The sequence below is a fragment of the Manis javanica genome, chromosome 3, assembly GCF_040802235.1.
Source record: "Manis javanica isolate MJ-LG chromosome 3, MJ_LKY, whole genome shotgun sequence".
Taxonomy (NCBI): Eukaryota; Metazoa; Chordata; class Mammalia; order Pholidota; family Manidae; genus Manis; species Manis javanica.
Window position 1 is genome coordinate 171,730,521 of NC_133158.1, and position 16,472 is coordinate 171,746,992.

General features: G+C 45.3%; 1 protein-coding gene across 1 annotated transcript in view; it reads right to left on the reverse strand.

The window, feature by feature from the left end:
* The window catches only part of LOC140848511 (transmembrane protein 108-like), a 31,589-nt gene extending 20,438 nt beyond the window's left edge, over window positions 1–11,151 (reverse strand). The window contains 2 exon segments of the mRNA XM_073232408.1: window positions 9,933–10,106; window positions 10,242–11,151. Coding sequence (XP_073088509.1) covers window positions 9,933–10,098 — 166 coding nt within the window. The 5' untranslated portion in view covers window positions 10,099–10,106; window positions 10,242–11,151.
* Between the last annotated feature and the right edge of the window lie 5,321 nt (window positions 11,152–16,472).

A 16,472-nucleotide genomic window follows, 5' to 3' on the forward strand; every position in this document is an offset into this window, starting at 1 on the left:
AGCTCTGGAAAGGGGCAGAGGTATGATACACTTTGAAAGAAAAACAACTGGCTGCCGTGTATCATGCCTTGTTGGCTACAGAACCCATCATTGGAATGGCCCCAGTAAAGGGGCCACCTATCCTATCTTGAGGTGGGTATGAGACTGGACCCAAAAGCCAAGGAGTGGTGTGGCACAAATGCCCACACTGGCCAAGTGAGGTGACACATATAGCAGCGGAGTGCCCTCTCTAGTAGCCCCTTGAGTGAAGAACTCTAACACTTATTGGGGCCAGTGACATATACTAGTGAAAAGCAGGAAGAACTTGCTTTGAACCATTAGTAGCAGAAAGTTCCTATCAGGAGGGAAGAGTCCCTATACCCAAAGATGCATGGTACACAGATGGCTCCAGTCTTGGGCAGCCCTCAAAATGGAGGACCATAGCTTTCCATCCTAAGACTGAGATAATATGGATGGAAGATGGTGGAGGGAAGAGCAGCCAGTGGGCAGCGTTGTGGGCCATGTGGCTTATGATCAGCCAGGAGCCCTCCCCTTTAGTTGTCTGCACTGACAGCTGGGCTGTATCGGGACTTGACACTGTGGCTACCAACCTGGTACCATGCCAACTGGCTGGTTGGTCACAGACCCCTTTAGGGGCAAGAATTGTGGCAAGACTTATGGACCTGGGGTCAGACTAAAATAATTACAGTCTGCTATGTGACAGGTCATTCACCACTGGCATCCCCAGAAAATGATGAAGCAGATAAATTGGCCCAGATACGTTGGTTAGAAGGAAAGCCTGCCTTTGATGTAGCCCAATGGTTACATCAGCGTTTGTTGCATGTGGGGAAAAAGACAGTGTGGGTTGCAGCCCGTCAGTGGGGCTTGCCTTTGACCTTTGAAGAAGTTAGTAGTGCCCGGCAGGAGTGTGTCCTGTGCTCCAAAAGGGACTTACACTGAGTTCCACAGCAACATGGGACAATAGCTAAGGGGCCTATACCCCTCGTCAGGTGGCAGATAGACTATATTGGGCCTCTACCTGTTTCAGAAGGATATCAGTACACGATGACTTGTGTGGACACAGCTACTGGACTTCTGGTTGCTTCTCCTACCCGTTGTGCAGACCAGCAGGTGACCAAAAGAGGCCTGGAGCATCTCTTTGATGCTGATGGCCGACAAAAGGGAATTGAGTGTGACCAGGGCACCCATTTTACTGGACAAACACTGCAAGAATGGGTGCGACAGCTGGGAATCAAATGGAAGTTTCATGTGCCATACAATCCTACTGCAGCAGGCATGATAGGGAGGCACAATAGCTTGTTAAAATCCAGACTAAAGTCAGATACCAATAGTCTGAGGGTATGGTCAGTCCACCTATGGACCATGCTATGGCGTTTGAATGAGAGACCCTGAAACGGAGCCCTGAGCCCCACAGACATGTTAACACATATGGCTGCCTTCCTTATACAACTGCAAGTACAAACCAAGAAAGAATCACTGAAACCGAGGTTTAGCCCCCAGTTAATATCTTGTTGCCAGCACCAACTGCAATGAACCTGAGAGACTCCATTGAGTGCACGTGGCCTTAGACCCTTTGACACATGGACCAACGATGGCTGGCTCTCCTGGCACCTTGGGGACAAGGCCTGGAAGCTGGCCTCCTGTGTGTTCTGGAATAACAGCAGAGTGGCCATCAAAGATCATAGTAGTATATCCTGAATGGTCAGAAGGTAAGAGTATCTTACCAGGGAGTTTTGTTTTATCATTATGGCCAGTGCATGCACCTCCAGTAGCACTATATATAGACCCTTCAGTAACCCCCACGGGGAAAGGAGTAAAATTATGGTATACTAGACCTGGAAGGGACACCCTTCCTGCTACAGTCCCATCACAGGCCAGTCTCTTGCATGCATCCTAACTGATGGACAAGATTTGCCTATGTTGGTGTCATTAAAATATGTGTCTTATCTCCCCTAAAGTCTTTGTGCATTGGGAACTTCCTCTGGCTTAAAGAATATTATAATTTTTGTTACCTGTATCAAAATCTTGTTGTTCCTTAGTTTTTGTTATTATCTCTGAGTTGCTGTTATCCTCTGTTGCTACTGTGGAATCTGGTTACAGTGCTCCAGCTTTCTCACACAGGGACCATTGCGGAAGATTGAGAGGGTATGGACTGTGATTTGAGAATCCTGGAGGGTGGAGGGTGGGGAAGTTGGGCTTCCTATGGCCAGGATCCTCGCTGAACTTAAACCACCTGATGATGTAACTTGCCTGATGCTAGCCTACCGCTTCCACACCTTTAGGCAATGAGCTATTATTGCGCTATATAGAGAGCTCGGCCCAGTGCTCTGCACGGAGGCAGAGACGCTAGAGCTCCACCTACCGCCGGGAGAACAAGCCAGGTAAGAAATTGTTTCACCAAAAAGAAACGCTCTAGTGTCACTTCTTTGGTTGCACTGAATCCACAGCGAACTTGTTGGGGGCTGAAACCCACTGGCAAAGCAGGTTGGCTGCCCACAGTCCACACTGGGCATGGCATCGACATCTGGCCTGGGCAAGGAGGGGACTGGTGGGGAGAGAAGTGGCCAGCACGACTGAGTGCTTCCTGGAGACCACACTGCCCTCAGGGCTAAATCCTTCTGGACACAGTTAACCCTCATCACAACCCCACAAGGCTCATACTGTTATTAGCTCGCTGCTGTAACGGAGGGACCGCGGCACAGACAGGTCAGGAGCGGGCCTCCCTTCACACAGCTTCGGCCTGACCCTGACAGCTTGGCTCCAGCGCCTGACGCTGCCGGCCACTTTCCCTCACAGATCAGGTGACCCCCCCTTCCCCAGGCTGTTCTGTACCTTCAAAGCAACGGTCCACAATTTTGGGGAATTGATTTTCTATTATTGGTCTTTGACTTTTTCCTTTCTTGCCTGTTTGCTCCTCCTTCCCTTTCAGGGCTCCATATGATGCCCATTTGGTGTTCTTTTAACAGGCCAGTTAATTTACTTTATTTTACAGGTAATGGGGTCTTGTGGTAGTACCATAAAAGGGCTGGAAATCCCTGCCTTAATTCTCTCCTCTTCCCCAGTCCTGGCATCTCATGTATACTGTTGTTTGCTTAATTAATTAATTGCATACTTTTTCTCTTAAAGTTGCTTACACTCACACAGACATATTTGTTACATAGACAAATTTCCCCTGATATGAACAGAACTCTATCTCATTTTTCTTGTGATTTTAAATATCTTCTTCTGAGTAGAGGTTTCTTCCCCTTTAAAGTAGGTTTCTGCTGCCAGATATTTTCTCCATTGCCTCGAAACCCTTGCATCAGAATCACAGGGGTCTGAGAAGTCCCTAAGCCATCTCTTAATGCTAAGAGGGCGCTGATGCTTGGTGTGACTGACGACTGCGTCTGCATGTTCCCTGACGCTCCTTCCACCAGGCAGTGTCTTCCCCTCCCCTTGAGCCTGGGGGGCCTCTTTGATCTCCTTGAGGAACAGAATGGGCCAGAAGTGACACTACACGATTTCCAGGCCAGGGCAGAAAAGGTCACACAGCTTCTGCAGCTTCCTCCTGGGGATTCAGCCCCATGTGGGAAGTCCAGTGGCCATGTGGCCACCCTGGGGAGAGACCACACAGAGAGTGAGAGGAAGGCCCTAGAAGCCCCCACTGCTCCAGCCCCAGCCAGGCATCCAACATGAGGGTGAAGCCTCGGAGATGATCTGGCCCAGCCACAGCAGAACTGCGACCGCAGAGGAGTCCCCGGGAGAAAGCTGCCTACCTTAGTCCAGGCAACCCTTAGCACTCACAAACAGAGTCAACGATTGTTCATGCTTTAAGCCACTGTTTTGGGGTGGTGTGTTTTGCAGCAACAGATGACCGGGACACTTGGGGATTTACTTCTGTATCTGGTACTTCAACAATGAAAGGAAGCAATGTCCAGGGCACATCTGGGAGTCTGCTTTTCACGGGGGCAATAACCTACCATCTTGCCTTTTCTAATTTCAGGATTAGTGCCCTTTAACTGGAAGGGCGGTTAGGACACTCTGGTGTTTGACTCCTTCACCTGACAGATGAGAAGGCTGAGGCCCACCAAAGTGAAATAGTTACAGGCCACACGGCTGCACAGCACTAGGGCCGCTCCCTGCCCCGCCCACCCTGCCCGCGCTCCACACCCGCAGCGCTCTCTTCACATCACTGGGGCCCAGTATGCTAGTGTGGGCCACCCTCTGAACGCCAATGTTCCATTTTATTCTAAAGATCAAACATGAACTCCTCATTCCTCCGAGTGTGGTCTCCCTCAGAAGTGAAGGTGCATCACTGGCTTCAGGGTGAGCTGGACACAGCTGTTCTTAAGAGGTGACTCACGCCTGTGGTCTTGGCTTCTTTATGAAGCTGGGGAGTTTTGGGTGCAAATCTTTGCTGCTGCCCTCTTTCCAGGCAGCCACGTTCCAAATGTTCCCTTCCATCAAGTTGTTCTGGGGACATGCCTCCGATTGCAGGGCTAAAGGACAGAAGGTTCTGCTTAGTGCTTAAAGCTACCAGAGGCCATTACCTGGTGGGATCCAGAAATATCTGGAGATCATAGCGGGACTGATGAGGTCCATGGGAATTACTTCCCAGAGGACAATCTGTACGTGCAAGCAAGAAAACCATATGCAATGGAGCCCAGGTACCCAGACACACCTGCGGTCTCATGAAGTCACCTCGTGCTGACGTTCTGGGAGCCTGACAGACCACAGCTTCCTAACATAGAATTACATGCATATGCGAGTACACACGCATGCACACACACACATGTGCACACACGTACAGCCTGAATCCCCCATCTTCTCCATGCTAACAAATGGTTAAGTTACTTCTCTAAGGTCAAACAGCTACCATGTAGCAGGACCAGGATTTTAACCCAGGCGTCTCTGGCCTTGGTTGCTCGAGACCCCAGGGACTGAGGGATTTTTGGTCCAGGACAGTGTCCTATGTGAGCAAAAGAATGCTTTATGAAGACAAGCAATGACATAACAATAGTAACAGCTGTGATGACCACATTAAGGAAATCAAACATTCCCCAAAGGCAGCAACATTTGGGGGGACTATCCTGCCTTTTCTCTTCAGCTTTAGCTTCTTAGCCAAAGTCATTCGGCTCCACTTGGGTCATTGTCCATCTAGAATTCTCCTGGGTCTTGAAGACTTTGTGAGGAGTCCCTCCTCACGTGCTGTAACTTCCAAGCCTAACCTGTACTCTAGCCCCCAGCTCCCCGAATGGAAATGGCCAGGATCTTCTCTGTACATTTCTCTGTCTGAATCCTAAGCTGCCAGAGGGCAGGGACTGTGTCTCGTGCAGTGTTATATCCCCACAGCCAGTCTAGCCCCTGGCTAGGGTAAATATTTACTGAAGAATAAGAAACCCCCCTAAAATACTCACTAGCCAGCTGTGGCAGATTTCATTTTCTGAAAATAACCACTGCAATACCATCCCTACCCACTCATTCTTGCTGAATGTGACGTTGGCACTCCTACTGAGAGGTGAGGTCTCTGTTCCGTCCCCTTGAATGTGATGAGGTTGTGACTGTGACGGAAGTAAGGCTGCCTGACTCCTGAAACCAGGCCATAAGAGGTGGTGTGGCTTCTTCCTAGTCCTTACGCCTGGGCGCTCACTCTCAGAGGCCTGCCACCATGCCGGGAGGAAGCCCGAGCAGCCCACTGAAGGGCCCATGGGAAGGACTTGGGGCCCCTGGCCCTGGGTCCCAGCTGAACTCTCAGATGTCACCAGCCCCGGCTTGCCAGCCACGGGAGGAAGCCATCCTGAGAGGGGACCTTCCAGGCCACCAGGCTCTGCCTGCGGAGTCTCGGTGGGGCAGAGACTAGTGATCCTGCCCAAGCTACAGAGGTGGGGCAAATGAATGATTACCCTTGTTTTCAGGCACTGAGTTTTGGGGTGTTTTGTTAGGGAGCAGCTGTGACTGGAATACCATCTATCAGAAGTGAAATTAAAACTCTTCCAGGGACCATTTTGGATTTAAACATGAGAGTGTTTCCGTGCTGGTTCTCAGCAGGCTGGTTCTGACCTGGGCACCTCACTCTCCTCTCCTGCCCAGACTCCAGGGAAGGGCAACATTTCAATTCTGGCCTCTGTCTAGAGCAACATGACTCCTCTGACCTACAGCTACAAGTTCCCCCAGAGGAACACAGGAACAGACACGTACTGAGAGGGCCGGGCAGCCTCCTGGCCCACAAGCACTCTGCAGTCGTGGGGGCAGACGGAGTGCAGTGGAGGCGACAGGTCCACCACAGAGGGAAGTATGACCCTTCCCTTCAGGGAGCTGCCATTCTGGACAGGAAGAAAGCTACGACAGGGCACAAGTCCTCACACCAAAGGGGTTCTCCCAGGACTCCCCACACGAAAATGAGAGTCAGAATTAGATGGATGAAAAGGGCAACTCAGCTTCTAACAAAATAACAGGATCATTAATATTCAGGGACTATCCCGCTGACATCACGGGGAAGAACACGAATGCACCAGTTCGGACTGCCCTGTATTGCCCCAAACTAAAAGAAAAAGGCTCATAAAAAATGTCCCATGCTTTACAGTGGAGAAGCCAGCAACGGTGAAGTCACGGTGATAGGAAGCACCCTCGTTGTAAAGCAGAACTTTACCTCTGCTGTTCCCCTTCCCCAGACCTGTGATTCCAGAAAACACCTGAAAATTCCCAACTGGGGACATTTTACAAAATATCTACCAGTCCCCACAACTGTCAAGGTCATCAAAACAGGGGAAGTCTGGGAAACTGTCACAGACAACAGAGGCTGACGGAGACACGACGACTAACTGCGATGCGGCGCCCCGGACAGCATCGTGGAACCGAAAAATGGCGTTAGGGCAAAATGAAGGAAATCTGAAGAGTGGACTTCAGTTAATAATAATGTGTCAATATTGTCTCCCTAACTGTGACAGACGTACTATAGTAATGTAAGATGTTACTAACAGAAAACTGCGTGCAGGGTATAGAGGAACTCTTGCAACTTTTCTGTGAGTTTAAAACGATTCTAAAATTTAAAAGCTATTTTAAAAAATGTTCCATTAAGGTCAGACACAAGGGACATTGTGAGGAACAGTCCATGGGGTGGAAATCAGAGCAGAAAGTTCCTTGTGTTAAGTTAATTGTAAGTATTCAAAGGCCATTTAACAAGTCTGCACCCCCAGCCCTCAGTCACATTCCTTAATCCTTAAGAGGGGGAACCCCCCAGCCTTTCGGGCTCTCCTCTCTCTGAGGTCGTCCGCACTTTGTCAGTGCATAATCTTTTAACTTTAAACTTTCTCTGTTTTCAACCTTTCAGGGGTGCCTTCTCTCTAGGGCAGCCCACACTCCCCTTTCTCCAAGTGTGCTCCTTTTGCCTTAAATAAACTTCTCACTTAAACGCACTGTCTCTGCGCCTTTTCCGGAGTAAGTGTTTCGTTCCTTTTTTTTTGTCATTCTACTCCTCCGAATTCTGGCTTTAACCTTCACTCTATCCTATCTCAGACAAGTAAGGAGGGCCTGCTGGGAGCTCAGACCTGGGCTGGCAAATTACCATCGCCTGGGTGACCAGGACTGCAGCTTACAGTCATGCTTTTTATTCAGTAACCTGCCTGAAAGTCTCCCTTCTTTACCTATAGGAAGTTCGCAGAACATAATGCCACTCCATCCAGTGCTCTGCAGCTCCCCCAACGCGTGGGGTGGTAGGGACTCCGTTCCCACACCGGCAGGTAGACCCAAGCAGATGCTGGAAGCCAGGTGACCGTACCTTAAGGAGTTAGCAGGGGTCGTGCCCTATGCTGAGTAGCTGTTCAATGAACTTCCTTTGTCATTCTCTTCTGTCATTCCCTAACACTCTTACTTTAATGAATTCCTTCCTTTATCCTGACTTCCCTGCATCACCGGAACTCTCCCTAACAGGACCACTTAACAAGTCCACACCCCTAGCCCTTCGTCACATTCCTGAAAAATCCTTAAAAGCGGGGAATCCCCAACCTTCAGGGCGTTTCTCACTCTGAGGTCGCATGCACTTTCTAAGTAAATTTTTAAATAAAAATTTTTACTCTGTTTCACTATTGTGTCTCTGCCCTTCAATTCTTTGCTGTGGCAGGGACAAGAACCTAGGAAAATACACAACGCCCTCCCCCCAACACTACTCCTTTCCATTATGTGTACACAGCTGTCTTAATCTCTGCCATCTTTTCTATCAAGTCAAAAGGAGAGCATGGATTTAATGTCAATTCTTGTTTCCTTGTTTAGCTATAGAACTGTTAAGTGTTCCTGGAGGAAAATATTCTGTTAAAGATCTTCTTGATGGGAAGGGCAGAGTTTAGACTCTCACCTACATGGCTGTTTCTGCGCGAAAGCTACAATCTATTTGTATTTAATTCTCCTAGATTGTTAATTAAATGGATAACTAGGTTCATAGGACTGCTGAACACTAACCTACTAAAACAATCTGCAAAAAAAGGATATATCAGTCCTTTATGTCTTCTTCCCTCCTTTCCCACTTAATCAGCACCTGTTCCCTGCCAATCTGGTTCCTCAGAGTCCTCCTAACGTTGATCTCTAAGTTTACACCTCACTCTTCCTCTTTCCCAAACTAAGAATTATTATCCCCTAAAGCTGAAGACATCTCACCTAAACATAGAAAAACAAGGAAGGGAAAAAACAAACACACAAAAAATTCTCTTCTTGTTATTTCCCCTCATTTACCGAATTTCCAAATTGGCCTGCATAGTTCTGATTGCTCTCTCCTTTTCCCTTTCCTCTTTCCCTCTTAAGCTTTAGTCAGTGAAAGAGGAATCACTTTTATTATGTAAGTCACCTTTTTTATGAAATAGCAACTTGTCAACAGCTGCAATAATTTCACATTATAAAGCGCATTTGTTTTGTTTGAGTTTTAGATAAAAGTCTACTGCCAAGGCAAGCCTGGCTTTCCTGTGTTGCTTTACACTAATTAGAAAAAACTTGGGTGGGGAAAAAAATATTTGAAAGAAAAGCTGTACTTTAACAAATTCAGTGTTTTCACAGATATTTGCCATAAATGCACGCAAGAACATGGTACTCTAAAGCTTCCTTAGAAGAGCCATTATTTTAACTGAATCTTAGATAATTAGGTTATCTCAAAACATTTTCCAGTCAGGAAATGCTTGAGTTTCCAAATATGTAAAATTGACCCTAGCCATATCAACCTGCAGGCTGCAGCATGGGAGGGACTGTATGTACAGAAAAGAGAACCGCAGAACAGCTTCAACATCACCTGCTCCTCAAGTACAGCTACAAGCTGGCGAGGAGCTACACGAGGCTGAGCAGGAGCTACCCTCTGATGTGAGAAACCCTACGGTGGTACATGGCTGGCAGAGTGGTTGCCAGCACAAGGGAATGGCCACACTGATGTCAAGACATGACCCAAATCCCTCTCCCTGATCTTCAGAGCCTGGGGTCCTGGAGTGCTCAGGGCCTGTGGTCTGCCGCTTCCCCCCCCACACGCACTCACCCAGCTCCTCTGGCCCTGAACTGGTTCTCCACTTCTCCCACCCATCCCCAGAAGCACCCATTTCCTAAGGCCCTGCAGAGCAGCCAGCCTCCACCATCACCTCACACCCCCTCTCAGCCTTCAGTCCTTTGTGGGCTCTGAGCCTACCACCCCCTCCAGGCACTGATGGGAAGGTCCTCCCCCTGGGGGGTGCGCAGGGTGGCCAGGAGACTGTTCTGCCCTCCGTACGGGCACCACCTTACTCTAGCCCTCTCTGACTTGGCTTTGGAGTTGTTTGTATGGTGACAGGGCCTGAGGTACAGTATGTAGTATGCGTATGCATCTACATACACACACACATACATATACACGTATATGTGAAAGAATTTTATATTATCTATGGCTACTAAAGAAATTAAAAACATGTTATTTCAAATCTTTGTAGATACAGTTGGTTGACACATACTTTGTTTCTTGCCTCGATGTCTACGTTGCATAAAAGCAGCTGTGCCGCTGTTGTCATACACGAGCCACAAGCTGCATAGTGGAGAGGACTGTTGCCAGAGATGTCCCTGATATTTGGGTTGGCACCAGATTCCAGAAGAATAAGCGCGCAGTCCTCTTGCCGGCATTGTATGGCCTGTCGGTATTATAACAAGAAACAGACTATAACTAGGATTTTAAACCAGACACTCTATACGTTTCACCAGTGAGATAACTTAAATGAGATAAATTCATTTCTCTTCTCAGGCTGTCATAGATGGTTGCTACATACCTTCAGCACAGGTGTCCTCTCTTCATTGTCACGCAGGTTAAGTTCACATTTTCCCCTTACCAGGAGAGTGACCACTTCTACATGCCCATTGGCGCAGGCCAAATGTAGAGCAGAACTAGGAAAGTGAGAAGACTTGTTAGAAAATTATAATGTGTCCCGGCCCGCGGGACGAACGTGGAGTGTGCCGGAGACGCCTGCAGAAATGAGACAAGCAAGAGACACAAAGAATGACCAGCAAGACAGGATGTCTGATCAAGCTGGCGAAGTTTATTGTTTACAGGCTCAATTTATACAAGTAGCAAGTAAGGGGTGGGTCAGGAGATAATTGGACCTTGGGTGGTGCTGGCGGGGAGGTGTTTTCACACATCCTCAAGGTCTCCCTATTTTCAGAGTGAGGAGTCTTGGCTCATCTTCAAGGACAAGATATGTTTTTGTGAGCAGATAACTTCCAAGGACTGCACCGGTTGCTCTCAAGCTTGTGCTTTCCCATGCTGTGTTCAGACGTGGGGGAAGGGACATAGCCCCGGCTCCCAACAATAATGCATTCCCTCAAAGCATACAATTATTCATGTAATTATAAATATTGAATAGCATGTTATTCATATGCTGCAAAACAAACATTTACTTTTGTCTGGAGGAGTTACAGTATTTATCAGCTTTATTACTCCCCACATTAATGGAAAGTGCGGTCTATCTGAATAGAGAGAGCATGACCTTGGGATTCAGCTCACTTTGGGTTTGAATCCTACTTTAGCAATCACTTGACCTTTCTGGGCCTTAATTTTCTCATCTACATGATGGAGATAAAAAGTTATCTCACAGGATACTACTGTTGTGTTTAAATGGGAATCTATGCTAAGTGTTTTAGAAGAGTTCCTAGCACAAACATCAGGTCAGCAATTGTTATATTATTATTATAATTACTATAACTACTACATTTTGAAGACAATTTAATTTAGTCAAATGGTATAATTATACCTACACTTTGCAAATGTTTTAAGGATTCGAGAGAACACTGTATTTTAATGATTTTAAGATTCTCATTTTCTCACATTTTAACATCTCACATTGGAATGCAATTATAATTCATAATGTCTAACAAGTATAATTGGCAGCATTTTAGAAATTTCTTATTGGTGCCTAAAATACTGCATCAGGTAATCCATTGTGACTTTTGTTAAATGAAATAATGGTATTTACAACAGATCTACTGCAGTTCACATGCTTACATTTAAGTATATTTTAGTTCTTATAAGCATTATGGGTTAACGGTTCTGTTCTGAATTGTCAAAACAGTAACAGAATTTTTTAAAAAGTAATTCTGATTTAAATTTTCATGAAACTTCAAGCCAAAGGAAACTCAGGATGCAAGTGATTGGGATAGCTGATTTTATTCAATACTTAGATTTATAGGTTGTATGAAAATCAGGTGTTTCCAATGATCAATTTAGTGCTGAATATTATATACTTTCAAGAAGGCACGTAAAGGTTATCTTTTTCAATTTTGTGCCATCAGAACTGCTTTTGTTTGAAAGGGAGGAGGAAAAGCTTCAGTTGAGATTGGATCCTAACACTTGAATTTAAAATTTCTCGTCTTGCTCGTCCTGGGCAACTAGAAGTCTTGAAGAATGAAAGAACCCCAAGAATAATATGTTTGCTGTGTAACAGGTATTCAGGTTATACCTGATGAATCAATCAATGGATTGAAAAAATGGATGCAGTTGGAGATTTTGGTATTTTTAAAGAATACTTTCAGAAAGGCAATACTTTTGCAATGGTAGTATTTGCTATTTTTGATTTTTCTTTTCATAAGGACATGACCAAAATTTTATAAACTTTTACAATAGTAACATCCTTTGTATTTACTATTTTTTATTTTCACAAGGATGCAACTAATTGGTCTATAATTGTTTACATATATGTAAAAAGGCTACATGTAATAAAAACATGTATATAATTAAACATACATAATAAAATCCATAGGCACAGATAAAAAGATTCCATTTACTTCTGAACAGGATAAAAGTTGTCGGAAGATATCACTCTTCAAAAAAATTTTTTACAAGTAGGGAGTTATTTTCATCTATGCAAGTCATACTTCTTCTCTTCCACAGAATTATTTCATTAATAAACTTCCACTACAATTTTGATACATGTTCATTTTGTAACTCAGATTTTTTCAGAAGGAAAAGAAAAATACACTGATAATACAAATTCCATCTGGAACTTATTTTTGTGGGATAAAAATCTAGCTACATGAAACCATAAAACTCTTAGAAAGAAACACAGGTAAAAATCTCTTGGACATAAACATGAGCGACTTCTTCATGAACGTATCTCCCTGGGCAAGGGAAACCAAAGCAAAAATGACCAAGTGGGACTATATTAAGCTGAAAAGCTTCTGTACAGCAAAGGACACCACCAAGAGAACAAAAAGGCATCCTACAGTATGGGAGAATATATTCATAAATGACATATCCGATAAATGGTTGACATCCAAAATATACAAAGAGCTCACGCACCTCAACAAACAAAAAGCAAATAATCCAATTAAAAAATGGGCAGAGGAGCTGAACAGACAGTTCTCCAAAGAAGAAATTCAGATGGCCAACAGACACATGAAAAGATGCTCCGCATCGCTAGTTATCAGAGAAATATAAATTAAAGCCACAATGAGATATCACCTCACACCAGTAAGGATCGCCACCATCCAAAAGACAGACAACAACAAATGCTGGCGAGGTTGTGGAGAAAGGGGAACCCTCCTACACTGCTGGTGGGAATGTAAATTAGTTCAACCATTGTGGAAAGCAGTATGGAGGTTCCTCAAAAAGCTCAAAATAGAAATACCGTTTGCCCCAGGAATCCCACTTCTAGGAATTGTATTGATAATCAGTTTGTCAATTGCTGTGCACAGACTTAAATGCCAATTAGGGATCCATACGCAAGACCCACCACCACAAGCCGCAGCTATTTAGTATACTTTCATTGTATTAAAAGAGGAGGAGGATGATAAGGAAAAAAGGGGGAAACGGAAGTTGTGGGGAAAACAAAAAGGAAGAACAAGAAAGAAAGAAAGAAAGAATCAGTCTATCATATTACTAGGACCCCATCATCAGCATAGGAAAACAAATCCTCATGGGCAAGTCTCAGAGGAGGACGATAAGGCAGCAGTACCCCCAAGAACTATCGAGGGAAGGCTGCTCGCGGGTTCTCTAAGCTGATATTTATGCTAGTTTAAACAAAAGAGGCTCAGTGCCAATAGGTGTGTGCATGAGTTACGTACGGACATGGGTCTGGCCAGCAGCCGGGGCCGCGTTCACGACTCGCTTTTACAGAAACGTCCTGGGCGCGTTTCCCAAGGTAGTTATCCTGGGCACATAGCCCAAGGACAAGTATCTCTGGCACGCAGCCCAGGGTTGTTCTTCCCTTCTCCCTGAGGAGTGGCCAGCTCCTCCGGGAAAGGGGTGCATACCTTGAGCCTGGTAAACTCATATGACCCCAAGCAGGCCATTAACATTTTATACTTTACTACAGGAATTTACCCTAAGAATGCAGTAGCCCAGTTTGAAAAAGACAGATGCACCCCTATGTTTATTGCAGCACTATTTACAAAAGCCAAGAAATGGAAGCAACCTAAGTGTCCATCAGTAGACGAATGGATAAAGAAGATGTGGTACATATACACAATGGAATATTATTCAGCCATAAGAAGAAAACAAATCCTACCATTTGCAGCAACATGGATGGAGCTGGAGGGTATTATGCTCAGTGAAATAAGCCAGGCAGAGAAAGACAAGTACCAAATGATTTCACTCATATGTGGAGTATAAGATCAAAGAAAAAACTGAAGGAACAAAACAGCAGCAGAACCACAGAACCCATGAACAGACTAACAGTTACCAAAGGGAAAGGGACTGGGGAGGATGGGTGGGAAGGGAGGGATAAGGGGGAGGAAAAAGAAAGGGGGCATTACGATCAGCACGTATAATGTGGGGGGGGGGCACGGAGAGGGCTGTGCAACACAGAGAAGACAAGCAGTGATTCCACAGCATCTTGCTACGCTGATGGACGGTGACTGTAATGGGGTTGTGGGGGGGGACTTGGTGAAGGGGGGAGTCTAGTAACCATAATATTCCTCATGTAATTGTAGATTAATGATATGAAAAAAATAAAAAATAAATTGTAGCTGCCAGAAACTAACAAAAACAAAAAAACAAAAAACCACTGTGGTCAGATTAAAAAAAAGAAAAAATACAGATACTCTTATGAAACCAAATAAAAACAAAACTAACAACAGGAAAAAAAAAATCTGGCTAGTCTTCTCCAAACAGGTGGCAGGTATTTCTCCACCATTTATGAATAATTCACCTCTTCCTAGTATGGAATGTTATCAGAATCAAGTTCTGAAGTCTTATATGTTTGGGAATTTCATCATGCTTCATTCTGTTCCATTTGTTTATAACTGTCTTTTCAACTGTCAGTAATGGAACACTGTGGAAATATTCAGCACGTTTTGATGTCTAGAAGGGCAAATCTTTGTCTAATATACAAGTTTTCTAAATTTCATCACAGCAGTAAAAGAGGGACAGCATATGTCACCCCCAATTTTTAAAGCCATGGTTATTTTTTATCTGGTTTAGGTGAAACTGATAAAGCACACATTTCGAGGAAATGAATCTTCTTACTCAAGATTTTCCCACTTCAAAATTCCTTTCCAAGGTCTATCAGTAAATAACATATACTGTGGATCCACCAATATAAAGTGGATATTGGATTTTACCCAAAGAACTTTTACCAGTTGATCAATTACAGAGCTTATTTTTCTCATTATGCACTTTTATGCCATTATGCACTTTTCTGTAATATCTAATATGGTATGAAAATGTGTACATTAAAAATAAAGTGCTATCTATACTTCTTCATTTTCTATTACTACTGATGTTTAGTTAAATCACTGCAAAACTGTCAGTCAAGCGCTCTATAAGGGAAGTTATGAGTGGATCTGAAGCCGCTAGTTTTTCAGTCTGCTGCTCATAACGTGGGCCTGGGCGCCGGATCCCTCGTCACACTTCCAGGACTCAGGTGCTGCGGGGCTTTGGCGCCAGGGAGGCTCGTCCCCTCAGGTGAGCCCAGGAAGGCGCCACTTTCCCGTGTCTGCCCACCTCCTCCTAGTCCCTCTTACCTATTCATTTTATCTTTGTCATTCAAGTCATTTCCCCCCCCAGAGATAGAATATGCTCTACTCTGGCTACTTTGCCCTTGCTCGCAGCCCTGTGGAGCTTTCCAAGATCTTTGCTTCGGATTTGGTACCGGGATTCCTCCACATCCACGGCCACGGCGCCTATCCTCCGCAGGACGCTGAAGGGGCCCATAGGCAACCTGCCCCTCCGACCCTGGAAGTCAAAAATCCGCTTCAGCATGCCTGAGCCTCAGGCTTCAGGAGACCTCAGCTCCCCTGCTGCCGTCCGCTACACAGCACTGGTGCTGAATAAGCCAACCCTGGTCTCAACAGCTCACCACCACCCAGTTGGCAGAACAGTTAACTGTAGCCTAGCAACGCACCCCGCCCAGAACGCATCACAATGCCTGGAACTCAGCTGCGGGTGCTGAGAGGGCACGTGAGGGACCCAGGCCTGTTAAATCTCAGCCAGTACCTGAGAGCAGCGATGGGTTCCCTTCAATGTCAGTGAGAGGTGGCTGAGTCAGGAAATTGGCAGAAGACTAGTCCATATGGAAAAGCCGTCTCCTCCCCGCAAAACTCCCCGAAAAAACTCTAAACCTTATCTGTCAGTTTACACCTCTTCTAAATCCCGCTGGGCCCCAGGAGGTCTCCGAGGATGCAATAACAGAAGGCAGTTTTCTTGGTTTCAAAGACTGTGTCAGTATGTGTCATCAAGTGCAGACTGATGAGAAAAGAATACACATTCTCTAGTAAAATCTCCAATAACCTTCCCCTTTGGTCCAGCCTTAGATTTACGCTTTCTTTACTTTTATTTCTCCCCAATTAAATCTTTATTCAATCCAAGACTTATTTTGGAGCACCGTATATCACCTAAGAACTTTTTAAAAAATGGTTATCCACTTGTCCTAAATTAACTTTTCTCACCTAGTGTAAATCACTTCCCATACTTTAAATTCTCTGCTATGTTTTTTGTTTCCGGGTTTTCTACGGGGTTTGCTTCTTGCACCAGTACTCTAGCTTCTTTACAAAATATACTCCAATAATCA